Source organism: Triturus cristatus, chromosome 7 (genome assembly GCF_964204655.1).
Source record: "Triturus cristatus chromosome 7, aTriCri1.1, whole genome shotgun sequence".
NCBI classification, from domain to species: Eukaryota; Metazoa; Chordata; class Amphibia; order Caudata; family Salamandridae; genus Triturus; species Triturus cristatus.
This window is the reverse complement of record NC_140590.1, coordinates 532,190,508-532,205,785: the sequence shown is the minus strand read 5'-3', so window position 1 is coordinate 532,205,785 and position 15,278 is coordinate 532,190,508. Positions and strand designations below refer to the sequence as shown.

Sequence of the window (15,278 nt, the reverse complement as noted above, 5' to 3'; positions counted from 1 at the left end):
CCTCTGCTATTCCACTTTAACTAACTTGCAAGAGAAATGCCACTTTCACTAGCCCAGAATATTCCTGAAAACTTGGAGGCACCATGGTTGCCTGACCTCAGTTTCAAGTAAGTCCTGATTTTTATTACTTTACCTCCCTTCTCCCTTCCCAATAAATCTCACTTTCCTCCCTCCTCCCTCCTGTTTCCTCTTTTCTCTTCTTCCTGCACTAAAAAGGTTTACGTTTGGAATTAGCCTCTTATTATCTTAATAACCCATTGAGTATGAATCCTGTTAACAGAGTTGCAATGAAGCCTTGATCAAAGGTGTGCAGAATAGGGTGAGGCATTGACGGTATATGGCCCCATTCCCCGACCCGGTGAGAGGTATTTATCTTGGGGGAGGGGAGGGGGGGTAAAGCACCACAAAAGCAAACCCTTCTCTCTCTCTCAAAGAGATCTTTGGCAACACAGAATTTGGGCCTATTTTTGCCAAGGTCCTCCTGCCACACATTGAGGCAGGCCGGCCACCTCTGTATCACCAAGGGCCATCAAAAGAGTCTGTGCCATGGGGTGCTGTAAAATATACTGCATTAAGGGGTGCCAGAAGGGAGACATATGGTGAGGGCAGCTTGGAACCAGGTACAGACCAGAGCCTGCACGCTCATGGGCAAAATTCCTGAAGAAGGCACTCACAACATGGACTTTTGCCGAATCCTAAAAGAAAGAGAAGTTGCCTATTCTAAAGTTTGTGTCATCTAATTACCATTCAGGTGTAGCACAGATGGAAAGTCTAAGTTTGAATGTACTGCCCTGCCATGTATTGAGACTCTGTATCTGATGCCAAGTTCTTAAATAAATTAAAGGAAAAACAAGCAACTGTACACTCCATGATTATTTTTTTTTTTTTTTTTTTTTTTTTTTAAGATTGCCCCAGGTGCCTATCAAGAGCTAATTGACTAAGCGTTCACCTAACTCCTTCTAGCCACAGAGACCTCACACCACACATCCACAATCTATTATTAACAGACAACTCCTCTCTCACTTTAAAAACAACTAAGCAGATCCCCATTGAAGCTGGCTTTTTCCAGCGTTCCTAACTCATTGGCTGCACCTCCACCCAGCACCGCAGCTGCCCCACTTGCCTTTTTCCAAGCTTCCTCAATTGTGGCACGCTTTGCTTGCTCCATCACATCATCAGGGCTCACCAGGGCACACCCCATCCCACTGCAGTCAGTCAACGTTTCTGTTATGCGTTCTCAACTCCTCCGTAACCTTGACAGTCAGTCTGCTTGCTCCTCTCACCAGGCACTAGGTTTCCAAGCAGCTTTTATGGAGCTCTGATCACAAGCATGATGCAGTGACTTTCTCAGATTTTTGGCGACACCAAGTGGCAGCTAGGTTCATCAGCCTTAAAGATGAGTTTTCACAAAAGGAGGCTATGCCTACTTTAGTGATATATAGATTTAGCAGTGGAGGCATAGGGGCCCTGAAAAGAGCAGGCCCTGAGACAAAAAACCCTGACTTCTTCCCCCATGTGGGGGCCCTATCAGGTGCATATTTCACTTTGCACTGATACTGCTGCAAACGAGAACTAACCTTGGTACTCTTTCTGGCATTGTCAATGAATCATCATAACTGGCCACTATTCCCTCTACTGCGAGCCACATACTGCATGCACCATGGCTGCCTTTGATGTAAACATGCGGCGGACACTTCCTTCCTTCCACTGGAACCTGCATTATTCTTCCATAGGGTAGATATCAATGCACACAATATCTGTGGAGTAGATCGTGGCACTGAATTATGTCCCCTTTCTATAGTTCCAATTGTTATCAGAATGTCTTGAAAAACACAAACTGTTCTTCTGACCATAAACTTATCTAGCTTGTGCTGAAGTACTAAAGCTGTAGAGGGCAGGAAGCCTTGCGGACAGTCCCCTACAGGTGATGGTGGATGTCAGCCTCTTTGAATTTAGGTCTGATGTGATCTGGTAATACTTAGATTTTGATTTTTTTTAAGAATCTGCACCTGTAATATGCCTGTAAGATCCCACCTATCACAACACCGCTCTTTAAGACAGTAATCTTCAATAATAAAAGCTCTGCACCCACTGAAACACTTGCTTCGTCTGCCCACGGGCATAGCACAGGAGGCCCCTCTGTGGTACACCATCTGTGTGTCCCAACGTAAGGCAAACACTTGACAGAGCTCACTTTTGGCAATAGCCAGTACTTATTTATTTTATTTTTTTAAATGATAAATACCAGCACGGTGGCCCTAAGTTTTTCTGCGGGGCCTACCACTGACGCTACTAAATTCTGTGGATGACCAATACCATGCTGCCAAATATTGATTCCACTGCGTACTCCTTTCATCCACCACACTACAAATCCTGACTCTGTGTCTCACTCTTGCTGTTTCTTTTTCTTCCTGCTTTCTTCCTTTTTCACTTCCACCTTTCTCTTCCTCCTTCTTTCCTTATTCCCTGACTTTCTCCTTCTTTTCCTGGGTCTCAGTATCATAATGAAAAGTAAGTTCAAGTTCCCAAAAAATGGATGTAAGCGGCAGAGCTGGAAAGTAGGGGGCTCACGCCGGATCCCTGCTCCAGCAGCTATTTGAAGGAGACCTGCTGAATTTTTCCTGGTGACACAATTCAGCAGCGCCAGCACATTGCCTGGACTCTGTCGGGTGCAACAGCCTGCAGGCAGAGAGGGAGGTTTCTTATTGTCACTTCCAGCAGAGCACAAACAAAGGCCTGATTTAAAGGGCCATCAGCCTGGTTGGGAGCTATGTAGAGTCTAACACTTAGATTCCAATGCAATGGAAGGAAACACAGGTACATATTTTACCACTTCACAAGTACTTTAAAGAAACTGTGTCTTGGAGGCAGGTTTTTGACTTAATCCAACCCCTCTATGTGCATGCATTGTAAAAATGCAAGATTTATCTGTTTTAATGAGAAATTCTACTACTCACTGATAACAATTTTAATGGCACCCACTAATTTATGTTTTATTTAGTTCTTTTATAGTGTTATCATCCCAGTGTATGGTGTCAGAGCACTTTATATCACACACAGAGACACAATACATCATAAAAGTGTGCAAATCAATGTACAGGAAATGTTACTTAATGAAATGAGGCTTATAATGTGTAGTAAGAATCACAAATAGTCCATGCGTGTAGACAATATATGGTAAAATGTTCGGAGAAACACAAAAACAGGATATCAAATGTTACACAGTGATTAGGTTGGTCTGTAGTAACAAGACTTTTTGAAATCCAAGAGGAGTCCTTCTTTTCAATCTTAGAATAACAGATTGAGAAAAAATAATAAAGATGTAAACCCAATATTCACAGTTTACATGCAGCTCCTTGATGCAGGTCAATAGATCACTGTGATATATTAGAAGGATTGCAACTTATGAACTGGAAGTGGCAAAACGGTCTAAGTGCCAAAAGCAGTAGCCCGCTTACCTAGCTACGAAAAAACACATCTGTGATCAGTATTTTACATGATGTGCTTTGCAGCAGACACGTTAACCCTATATGCTACTTTATAAATATAAAATGTGACTGGACAAAACACGGAATTCTCCCAGAACTGTTTTAGCTACCATAGTTATCTTACTGCTGGTTTTTAATCCCCTAAAAATTGCTGCACCTACAATGATCTCTGCAGCAGGTGTCTTAACCCTGTAAGATATTTTAAAATTCAGCCTCTTTGTGTCCAATTAAGTAAGCTAGAACAGTCTTGATAACACATTTGCCCTTGTTGCTATTTCTTTGAAGCAAAGTTTTTTTAAAAATACATATATAAGTTGACTGTCAGGCTCTGCTTGTCAAGCTCTGCCCCTTATGACTCCATACCCTTACCTCTGCCACACCGTACCCACAATTTATAGGTTCCTAGAGTAAACGTTTCCAATTCCAGCACTGGTCAGCGGCCACCACCTGCAACCACTGGCACAAATTGAGCACTATTACCTCATGTTAGGTTACACAGACAATCTTTCAATATATGGATACAATTATTTCTGGGAAATGTTAAAAAATAGTACCAATCTCCAAAATAATATTACCTAACTCTTGTATTATAGACCATTGTGGTCTAAAGTGGCACACTTGTCATACCAGTCATTAAGTTGGCTTTCCGCATTTGACTGAGGTTGGACATCCTTTTCTGCTTGAGGCTGTATTACTCTGTGCTATACGCCTTCTCACATAATTCTGCCACGTTCAGCTAAGAATGGATGCACATTAATGACAAACACCTGGTAAATATTGTCTGGCTGCTCTTATTAGAATGTGGCCACAACCCTGCTTGCTGCCTGCCTTCCAGGACATGTAAGCCACAGTGGGAGTCATAGCTTCAGAGGAGTATGTGCCATCTCTGTATACATATATGTATGTACCCATCTATTCCTATCTCTGTATCCCCATGTGTGCATGCCTTTCTTTCCATGGCTATCCCTCTCTGTTTTGACATGTTTGTATACATACAATTTTGTGTGCCCACCTTTACAACTACAACCATCTGTGTATGCCCATCACCATATGTCCATTTTACATTGCCATCTCTCTAAATTAACTATACAAACCCAAATCTCTAAGCCCATCTGTGTATCTTTCTAGCAATGACCCTCTCCATCCATTCATCTCTCAATATGACCCCACAACTGCCAGCTCTTTATCCATGTCTCTCGAAGCCCACCCCTCAATCTCTCTGGACCAGCTTCTGCACATTCATCTCTCCAAGCCCTTCGCTTGATGCTCATTTTTACATGTCTGTGTCTGAACTGCCATCAATTTATGTTAATATTTCTCTGTACCCACCTCCATTTCTCTGTGTGTCATTCCCATCCCTGTGGTCAGCTTTCTAAGATCATTTGAGTTCTTCTATCTCCCTAAATTCCTCTGTGATTTCCATCACTGTCTGTTCATCTCTCTAATCCCAGCTCGTTAGCTCCATCTCTCTGTGCCCATCGCTATATGTCCATCTAGCTTTGCCAATTTAAGTATCCCATCTATGTACGTCTGTCTCTGTATGCCCCTTTCTTCATACCATATCCCATAGGCAAATTTCTGCCTGTAAATATTTGTGTAACCATATTTTTGCCAATCTATGCATATCTCCATCTACATGTGTCAATTTCCCCATGTACATCTCTCCACAGCCATCTCCACATGACGGTTTGTGACTTGACTAAGCTCTGCATGTATATCTCTTGATGCCAAGCAATATACCAGTCCCTCTAAATCCATATATGTATGGCTATATCTGTCGACCTATTGCTGTATGTTCATCTCTTTAGGCCCATCTCTGTATAGGCACATTGTCAATCTATCTATACCTATCTTAATGTTCATCTATGCATAATAATTTCTATACGTCTGGTATATCTGTCACCTTCTGTCCATTCATGTTTACTCATCTTTTATGTGACCATCTCTGTAGGATGTATGACGTTACAACGCACACTTTTACAACGCATGCACTTACAACGCATTTTTTACAACGCATAATCCATTACAACCCATGACATTACAACGCATGACACTACAACGCATTTTTAAAAAATACCTTTACAACGCATTGCCATTACAACGCATACTACCTTTACAACGCATACCATTACAACGCATTATATTAAATTACATTTAAGGTAAGTATTAGATAGTATAGGGGTAAAAATTACTATTCTAACTCCAGGGGGTGCAACAGTAGGGTAAGTGTTGGATAGTATAGGGGTAAAAATTACTATTCTAACTCCAGGGGGTGCAACAGTAGGGTAAGTGTTGGATAGTATAGGGGTAAAAATTACTATTCTAACTCCAGGGGGTGCAACAGGAGGGTAAGTGTTGGATAGTATAGGGGTAAAAATGACTATTCTAACTCCAGGGGGTGCAACAGTAGGGTAAGTGTTGGATAGTATAGGGGTAAAAATTACTATTCTAACTCCAGGGGGTGCATCAGTAGGGTAAGTGTTGGATAGTATAGGGGTAAAAATTACTATTCTAACTCCAGGGGGTGCATCAGTAGGGTAAGTGTTGGATAGTATAGGGGTAAAAATTACTATTCTAACTCCAGGGGGTGCATCAGTAGGGTAAGTGTTGGATAGTATAGGGGTAAAAATTACTATTCTAACTCCAGGGGGTGCATCAGTAGGGTAAGTGTTGGATAGTATAGGGGTAAAAATTACTATTCTAACTCCAGGGGGTGCATCAGTAGGGTAAGTGTTGGATAGTATAGGGGTAAAAATTACTATTCTAACTCCAGGGGGTGCATCAGTAGGGTAAGTGTTGGATAGTATAGGGGTAAAAATTACTATTCTAACTCCAGGGGGTGCATCAGTAGGGTAAGTGTTGGATAGTATAGGGGTAAAAATTACTATTCTAACTCCAGGGTGTGCAACAGTAGGGTAAGTGTTGGATAGTGTAGTGTAATATTATGCGTTGTAATGGTATGCGTTGTAATGGTAGTATGCGTTGTAATGGAATGCGTTGTAAAGGTAGTTTTTAAAAATGCGTTGTAGTGTCATGCGTTGTAATGTCATGCGTTGTAATGGATTATGCGTTGTAAAAAATGCGTTGTAAAGGTAGTGCGTTGTAAAAGTTGCGTTGTAAAGGTTGTTCCCCATCTCTGTAGGTCCATCTCGCTCTCTTAAGTACAAACTACATAGAGGGAGGGAACCCTGATATCCCTAACCCGGGCGGGCCGTTAGTTTTAAGTACAGCTCCTCACTGAGCTTGTTTCTGCCTGTGATTAACTCCCCCTCTGTTTACCTGTTACCAATTTGATGATATTGCTAACCTGGGCGGGCCGATGTTCCACACCCGGATGGGCTGTCAGTGTTAAGTATAAGCTGTCCCGGGGCTTTAAGTGGAATGGAAAAATTGGGAGGTCTCTCAAAGGAGCGTGGCCAATGTTCAGTTCAGTTCAAATAACTTTATTCGATTCATTAGAATCATAAAAGTTTACACAATAAAACATCTAAAAACAATTACAAAATTCACACATATTCCCTCGCATAGATCTTAATAAACCAGCAAAATTAATCAATTTTATTGATTAATTAAGGGCGTGGCTTCAAAACACGTAAGCGAAAAATCTGCACTTAGCATAGTGTGCCGCCCAACTCGTATTTTGTGGTTTCTGTCATTGTATCTAGATATATGATACAACAAGTAACATCATAAGTACAACAAGTCAGGACTATTGGCTTTGTCAATGGTTGTCAGCTGCATAAGATAAATAAGCAGCAACTATGGCTTGTATATAATATTGAAAATGCTTCCATGACACGACAATGTTGCTGCTCCTGAGTGTCAAAAAGAGAAGGGAAATCCAGAGAGAAAATGACTCTCTTTAAAGGATTTCCCTTCCCCTGCTGTCACTGCAGTCTGGAAAAAACGGACCGCCTGTGCCAGGGCTCAAAACAGGGCCCAATAGATACCCTTTTCCAGGCCGCCTTTAAAAAATCTGCCGGTGCTCAGACCCGGTGAGACCCGGCCCACGTGAAGCCCTGAGCCATCCACTGAGCCGTCTTTGCCTGTGTTTAACTCCCTCTTTGCTTTGTTTTATTTTATTTGTTACCCAACCGCACCTATATGGCTAGACAATACATGTCGCCATCCAAAGATGTATCCATCTCGAGTAGCACTGTGGAGGCTCTGACGTCTAGTGTGGGGGGTTCCATTTATTTGCGACATTTTATGTCAATGCCGGCCCCATACCTGCCTGATTAGATTCTCTTCGACATCTCTCCTCATATTATTCCATTCAGCACGTAATGGCTCACCGTTTCCGTGGTACTGGAGGAATGATCGGATATGTCTAGCGCCTTAAATATTGCGCACGGCATATATAGAATTTGCAGGCACGGGATTTTCCTGGCAACTACTATCCCAACTTTGGTCCTTTGAGGGCACTGCCCGGCAATGCAAGAGTGCCAATGTTAGTCATCGTAAAAGCTCAGTGGCCACTGCCATATCATTAATTGCTCACTATGTGCCCGGCAGATACAATAAACTGCCATTCTGGGGCAGCGCCATACTAAACATTTTGGTCTGTGACGTCACAGTGTTGCCAACAGAGGCGCCTGCTCACTAAATATAGTGGTAAGATACCTAGAGGTACATATAATCATTGCATGTTACCAGGAACACTCAATGAAGGCTCATGCTTCTAACAGTGTCTTGCAGAGCTGGATATAGTTGTACCTTAAGACACCACCTTAGTGGTAAGGAATTACTTGTATGACACGCAGCAATAGGGTCACCTCTGCTGCCTGCGACCTGCTACATATAGATATATATCAATGTGATTTGAGATCGTTCATCTTCTATAACTAAGGTGACAGAACAGAGACCTGTTGTCTTCTCCCTCTTTTGCCTTTGTCTCACTTCTCTTTTCTTTTTGTTTTTCCTTTCTTTCTCATTTTTCTGCCTGGGCCACTTTATCATCATACCATATCTTTTTCACCTTTGGCTTCAGCTTCAATCAAGATATGTGATATGGAGCAGCACTTGGGAGCACTCCTAATGGTGACGAGGCCTGTTATTTCACAATACGTGTATCACTTCGTGGTTTACAGCTGAGAGCGCCTGTTGTGTTGTTCCACCAATGGATACTATTCCTCCAAATCGATACCTATTATGACTCGGTTAGCCCTGGGTAGTTCCCTGCAGTACTAAGAATACAAACTGAAATTCTTTTTTTATTCCACAGATAACCACTATTCACCTTCCTTGAATTGAATCTCGTTATATGTGGTCCTGATGAAGGTGGTTATAATTCCTTTCCACCGAAACGTACGCTGACCGACCATATGGGGGAAATCTAATGACAACACATCAGCGGACATTTTTCTCATTAAATTAATCCACTGAATTTTTTCATAGTGTATGTTCATAAGAGAAAACAGAAGTTTCCAGAGGATTACTTCATGTGTGAGTGTGCTGTGAATGTGAGAGTATTTGGATTGGTGAGAGGGATTGATGGATGCTTGTGTGTGGGGGTATACATATGAGGTTTCTTTGTCAATTTTGTATGTTTTGTGTAATATTCTTTTGTAAAAAATATGTATCTGTAAATAATAGCACTTTATGCTTGTCAATATTGATATGTCTTTCTAAATAATTTGATAATTGAAATCAATTGTACATGTCTTCACATATGGAACTTCTAAGAAAAGTAGCAAAATATATCTCCCAAAAATTGTTATGTGCACATGAAAAAATCTTTTAATAAAAAGTTACGAATTTTGTATCACTTGTGTTAGAAAGACTCTATGTTGTGGAACTGCCCTGGTAAAGAGCCATTTTCAGGCCACTAGAAAAGTAATATAGGTCTGGCAAGAGTATTTCTATAGTTTTTGTTGCTTTTCCCCCCTTACTCTTGGACCTTAAAGTATTGTTAGGGGCTACCTTCCCTGATATGGTCCATCTCGCTTTGGCCACCTCTGAATGTCAATCCCTACGTTCCCATTTCTCTGTGGCCATGTCTTTATACTCACTTCTTTATATCGACATGATTCTTCATTCTCTTTATGACCTCCTATCGAGTTCAATTTCCTTATGTCCCTGCACGCATGTCTATTTTTGCAGATCAAACTCTAGGACCATCAATGTATGGCCATTTCTATGCCTATCTGACAGTGCCCATTTCAGCAAATACTGCGCTGTATGTCCATTTTCTGTGCTTATATCTCAATATGTCCATCCTTTATACCCATAGATCTATGTTGATATTGTACACCATGGGATGCTGGGGCAAATTCTTGGCATATGGGGTACCCACAGCAAAATACTGGAGTTTGCATATTGGAAATAATGTATGGCTTATGGATTACAAATTACAAAATGCTGCCACTGGTACACTACAGGGTATTCTTAGCCTGTGGGATATCAATGGCACAAAGCTAGGACTTGTATATTGGTGCCAATTCTTGGCATATAGATTACTCACTGCGAAATACAGGAACTTGCATATGGGGAACCCATGGCAAAATGTGTAAGCTGGCACACTGGAGGTAATTCATGGAATAAAGGGAACCAGTCATTGACTCAGTACAGTGCCAGAATAACCCTCTGGGGATGAGTTGTGCGCTTTACAAATTCCAAATACAAATACATGGTAAACATGCTGGAACTGACATACTGGGAGTAATTATTGGCATACGTGTTATCCATGGCATAGTGCTGGCACTGGCACACTAGAGGTTATTCTTGGCGTATGGATAGCTGTGTCAAAATGCCAGTGTTTGCATATTGGAGACTTCTTGGAATATGGGGTTCCCTCGGCAAAATGCTGGAGCAACAAATGTACTATGTGAGCCCGTTTTTGTTCAAGAATGTATCAGGGCGGTGGGGGAGAGTCCCGCATCCTGCTGTGCTCACTCGCGTCAATTTCTTGCAGTAATTTGGCACTACTATTACGCACTACCACTCTGAAACATCACCAGCCACCACTGTCGTCGTCGCCCCTGGAAGGACCCTCAAGGTCACTGGCCATGCCCGCAGTGACTCGCCTTTGGCTCCGAGGTTTTATTCAGTGTTGTCATAAGTGCCTCTCTCTATCCGGCGCATGCTGTGAGCTCTGCCTCTAAAGACGATGCACAACAACAATCAATTGCTATACAGCGCTTGCATTCTATCGCACACTTCTCTTGGCACCATTACACTCATAAACTCTGCGACCTAAAACGGGATAAGGGGGCTCTGGCCAAGCAAACGCCATAAGATTCCTTCCGCGTATGCTATGCGTATTCAACACTCTTCGAACCAAGCATCAGTCCCTCGAGATGAAGCGTGCCACTCCTCCCCTCATGCACTTCAGCGCCTCGTGAGGGGTGTGAAGCGCCTTAAATAAAGCAATTACAATACAATACATGAACGGGGGCTGTTTTATTTCCTCTGTATCCAAGTTTGTGAACAGTCCCGGCTGGTTTTCGAAATGTGGGGCGAGGGAGCTGCGCAGCCCAAGCCCCTTCCTGCTCCCCCGCCCCTTTGGAGAGCGCAGGGTGCCCTAAAGGCGGAGGGTGATGAGGGCGGGTTGGAGAAACACCACGCGCCACAGCCGGAGCTCTGGCAGCCCTTACTTAAAGGCTCCCGAGTGCGAGCACTTTTTGCTCAGTGTTTTCGGAGAGCGCACACTGCAGGGCCAGCCGAGGGCAGTGTCCTTTGGGTGGGGAGGTCTGGGTGAGGGCACGTTTGCTGACTTGAGAGCCGACAGGCATTCGCCCCACCACCCAGAGCAGCGTCCCTCTCCACAGCAGCCGCCTCTAGAGGAACTCTCATTTCTCGAGCAGCACTCGGAGAGACAAGCCCACACTACTACTGCCCGAGGGAAGACCCCATTCCTAGCCCCCACCTCCTGTTAGAATACCCTAGTAGTGTATCTGTTAGAATACCCTAGTAGTGTATCACCCATCCCGAGAGAAGCCACTGAGAGAAATCAGCCAACGTTGTCACAGACAGTGCGTTGGTCACAGAAAAGCCCCCCCCCCTTATAGTGCTAGGTGCCCCCCAGGACCCAAGCGTTCTCAAACACGGCAACTCCCAGGACAGTGGTCCCATCTTTAGAAACCCTCCCCCTCAGAAGATATCAACCCAGAGTGCAACAGTGAAGACCACACTACACTTCTACTTAGAGAGCCACCCCCATTCACAGAACCCACACGAGAGCACCCCCGCATCACCCACACTGCCACCGAGAAGCACCCTGTCCACCACCCCTGCTTTCAGCGCATCTCCCCGCCCATAAACAGAGAGAGCAAACCCGGAGGAAAGCATCCCTCTCTCAGAGAGACCGACGGGCGGAGCCCCACTGCAGCGCACTCCGCACTCGCACCTTCAGGACAGTCCCCAGTCGGAGCACCTCGTGGTCCAGAGCACCCCGTATCTGAAGCTGCCCCCTTATATGAAGGACAGATCACCCCTATCTCTCACAGCACCCCTCCCCCGCACACACCATACAGCTCCCCTCACCCAGAGCAGTCCCTACCTCTTGACAAGCCCCCCCATTCTGTGGAGCCTCCATCTCTGGGGCGCCCCCACACCGCGCCTGCTCCTGCTCTCCTCGGCCCGCGCTGACCCTGCCCGGCACCCCCGCAGCCTGCAGGGCGCGCGGCTCTCTGCGCTCCCCACCGCCCCTCGTCGCTTCCTCCATGGAGAAGGTCCAGGACGGAGAGGTGGGGACGGAGAGGTGGGAGCGGGACGAGGACATCACCGAGGTGGAGAAGCGCCTCATCCGCGAGACATGGAGCCGGGTGTACGTCAACTGCGAGGACGTGGGGGTGTCCATCCTCATCAGGTACGAGGCCGGGGTGAGGGGACTTGAGGGGGTCTTCATCCTTGTCAAGAGCAGGCGAGAGAAACACGATGATGTGTTGTGTTCACAGGGTGCACCCGATGGGAAAGGGTGTCCTGTCTCATGGCTATGTGGGTGGGAGGGGTCTCTCCATCCTCAGGTATAGAAGGGGCAAGTACTGCCGGAGTAGCGAAGGCAGAGTGGGGGGCTGGTGGGCGACAGATCGGGGCGAAATTCAAAGTCTTGGTGGCGCTTTCGGGGGCTCTGGGCCGCCGGAGAGGTGGTGGGGTTCGGGGCTGGGGCCGGAGGACAGGTCGTGCTGGGGCTTACTGGGAAGGTAGCAGGGTCAGGGTTTAGTGAATAGTAGTTGGGGTCAGGGCTGGAAGAGGATGGCAGGGCGAGGCGGAAGGGTCAGTCGATGGAGGATGGTGGAACGGTGGCAGATTCGAGGGCTGATTCTGCAGGAGTGGAGGAGCGTCAGGAACAGCAGGCGGCAGCAGAGACTGGCACTGCGTAAGGTGGTAGAGTCATGGGGTGGCACGGGGCAGAGTCAGGTATTGCGCAAGGTGGCAGAGTCAAGGGGTGGCATGGGGACAGAGACAGGTACTGCGAAAGGTGGCAGAGTCAGGGGGTGGCACTGGGACAGAGACAGGTACTAAGTAAGGTGGCAGAGTCAGGGGGTGGCACTGGGGCAGATCCAGGTATTGCACAAGGTGGCAGAGTCAGGGGGTGGCACGGGGAAGAACCAGGTATTGGGGAGTTGGTAGACATAGTACCTGGAGAAAGTGGCATCGTCGGGTGTTGGGGAAGAGGCAGAGATGTGCTGAGCAGAGGCAGTGGCGGTGGTAGTGCCAGGGGCTGTTGGGGTGGTAGTGCCAGGGGCTGGTGAAGTTGGTAGTGCAACCGAGGGGTGGAGTGGCAGAGCCAAGGCCTGGAAGTCCCTTTCTATGCATGCCCGTCCCTGGCAGGACACTGGGAGCGGTGGGACCCAGGTTACCACTGTTAAACTGACCATAATCTCTGCGGTCTCTTCATCTGAGACACCCTACGCCAGCACCGGGTGGAGGGGAAGGATGCGGAGCATGCATGAGTGTATAGTGGGGTCGTCGTGGGAGACCTGCTCACCCACACCTAAACCCAGACATCACTGATACATCACAAGGACCCTCACACATCCAGGTGGTCAGTGTCACTCATGCCCCGGCTAGGAACTCACGCCTCCTCTACACTAGAGTCACTGATATCACCCCAGCGCTTGTCGCCCCAGCCCCTATCACTAGCATCAAGCTCGGTTGCATCACTGTCTGCACCGAGGAGGTCCTCACATTCCTTGTGTGTAACTAAGTTCACCCCAGGGACCCGGATACCTGGGCATAGAAGCCTCACTTACATTGCCACCTTGGTAAATGTGCCTGGCATCAGCCTAAAAAAACAGGGATCACCCTGACCTGAGGAGCCAGCGATCTCACGAGTTATCACCCTCACCTGAGGACTAGTCAGAGATCTAAGGGTGCATCTTGATACGAAGGTCTGAGCATCCGACCTGAGGCTAACACTTGAAGAATGTATCACTGAGACCTGAGAACCGAAATATAATGATCATCACATGAGCGGAGGTCAGAGACCTAAAGATGAAAGAATCTGAGCCAAGGCAATCGATCTAAGAATGCGTCAGTCTGACAGGACAAGTGGACAGGGATCACAGCGGACAAGTGGTCAGGGATCACAGGGTTTCTGATCCTAGCCTAAGGCCGGGGACCTCTGCATGCTCCATTCTGGCTTGAGAACATTGATGTCTGAACACATCACACACTGTGTAAGGACATGTTCGATGGAATTCACCATCCCCTGACCTAAGTATGATGCCAGGGACCTCCGAATGTGTTCCTCTCCGGATCCAATCATTGTGTTCTGCACTTCAAGGCATTGCAGTGTTTGAAGAGGGGGTATTTATGACAAGCGACAAAGCTGCTATGGTCAAATCTCTATTAAGATGTGAGCCCCAACTTTCTGATCTTCTGCCAAAGTGGGGAGGAAACACAAGAAATCTAATTCCCCAATTAAGTGCAGAAACAGCGTCAGGAGCTTTCTCCTGCCTGTCCCCCAAACTATGGGACTCTATGCCAACGGAACTAAGAACTGAATCTAGCGAGATTAGAGTTGAAAAAATGCCCAAAACATGGTGCTACCCTCGGTAGTCATTGCAGGGTATAGCTCCAGCTGATTAAGGATGAGAGGTGACTCACCTAGTGCTTGGAAGTCCTCCTATAGCTGCGCGCTTTATAAATCTGTATAAGATAAGGTAGGGAGCCACTGCTACTGGTAGGCAAATGGTTGAGCACATCTTTACCATCACCATCACCATCAGAACAAGAAACACTGGGACCCCCAGAGAGTGAGCACATCTTTAGCATCACCATCAGAACAAGAAACATTAGGACCCCCCAGAGATTGAGCACATGTTTAGCATCACCATCAGAACAAGAAACATTGGGACCCCCCAGAGATTGTGCACATCTTTAGCATCAACATCAGAACAAGAAACATTGGGACCCCCAAAAGATTGAGCACATCTTTAGCATCACCATCAGGACAAGAAACATTAGAACCCCACAGAGATTGAGCACATCTTTAGCATCACCATCAGTACAAGAAACATTAGGACCCCGAAGAGATTGAACACATCTTTAGCATCACCATCAGAACAAGAAACATTAGGACCCCCCAGAGATTGAGCACATGTTTAGCATCACCATCAGAACAAGAAACATTGGGACCCCCCAGAGATTGTGCACATCTTTAGCATCACCATCAGAACAAGAAACATTGGGACCCTCAAAAGATTGAGCACATCTTTAGCATCACCATCAGGACAAAAAACATTAGAACCCCCCAGAGATTGAGCACATCTTTAGCATCACCATCAGAACAAGAAACATTGGGACCCCCAAGAGATTGAGCACATCTTTAGCATCACCATCAGA

At 45.8% G+C, this 15,278-nt stretch overlaps 1 protein-coding gene across 1 annotated transcript in view; it reads left to right on the top strand.

Annotated features, from left to right (window-relative positions):
• The first annotated feature begins 11,109 nt into the window (after window positions 1–11,109).
• Window positions 11,110–15,278, top strand: part of CYGB (cytoglobin) — a 160,364-nt gene continuing 156,195 nt past the window's right edge. The window contains exon 1 of the mRNA XM_085616910.1: window positions 11,110–12,297. Coding sequence (XP_085473036.1) covers window positions 12,152–12,297 — 146 coding nt within the window. The 5' untranslated portion in view covers window positions 11,110–12,151. The remainder of the gene's footprint in view (window positions 12,298–15,278) is intronic.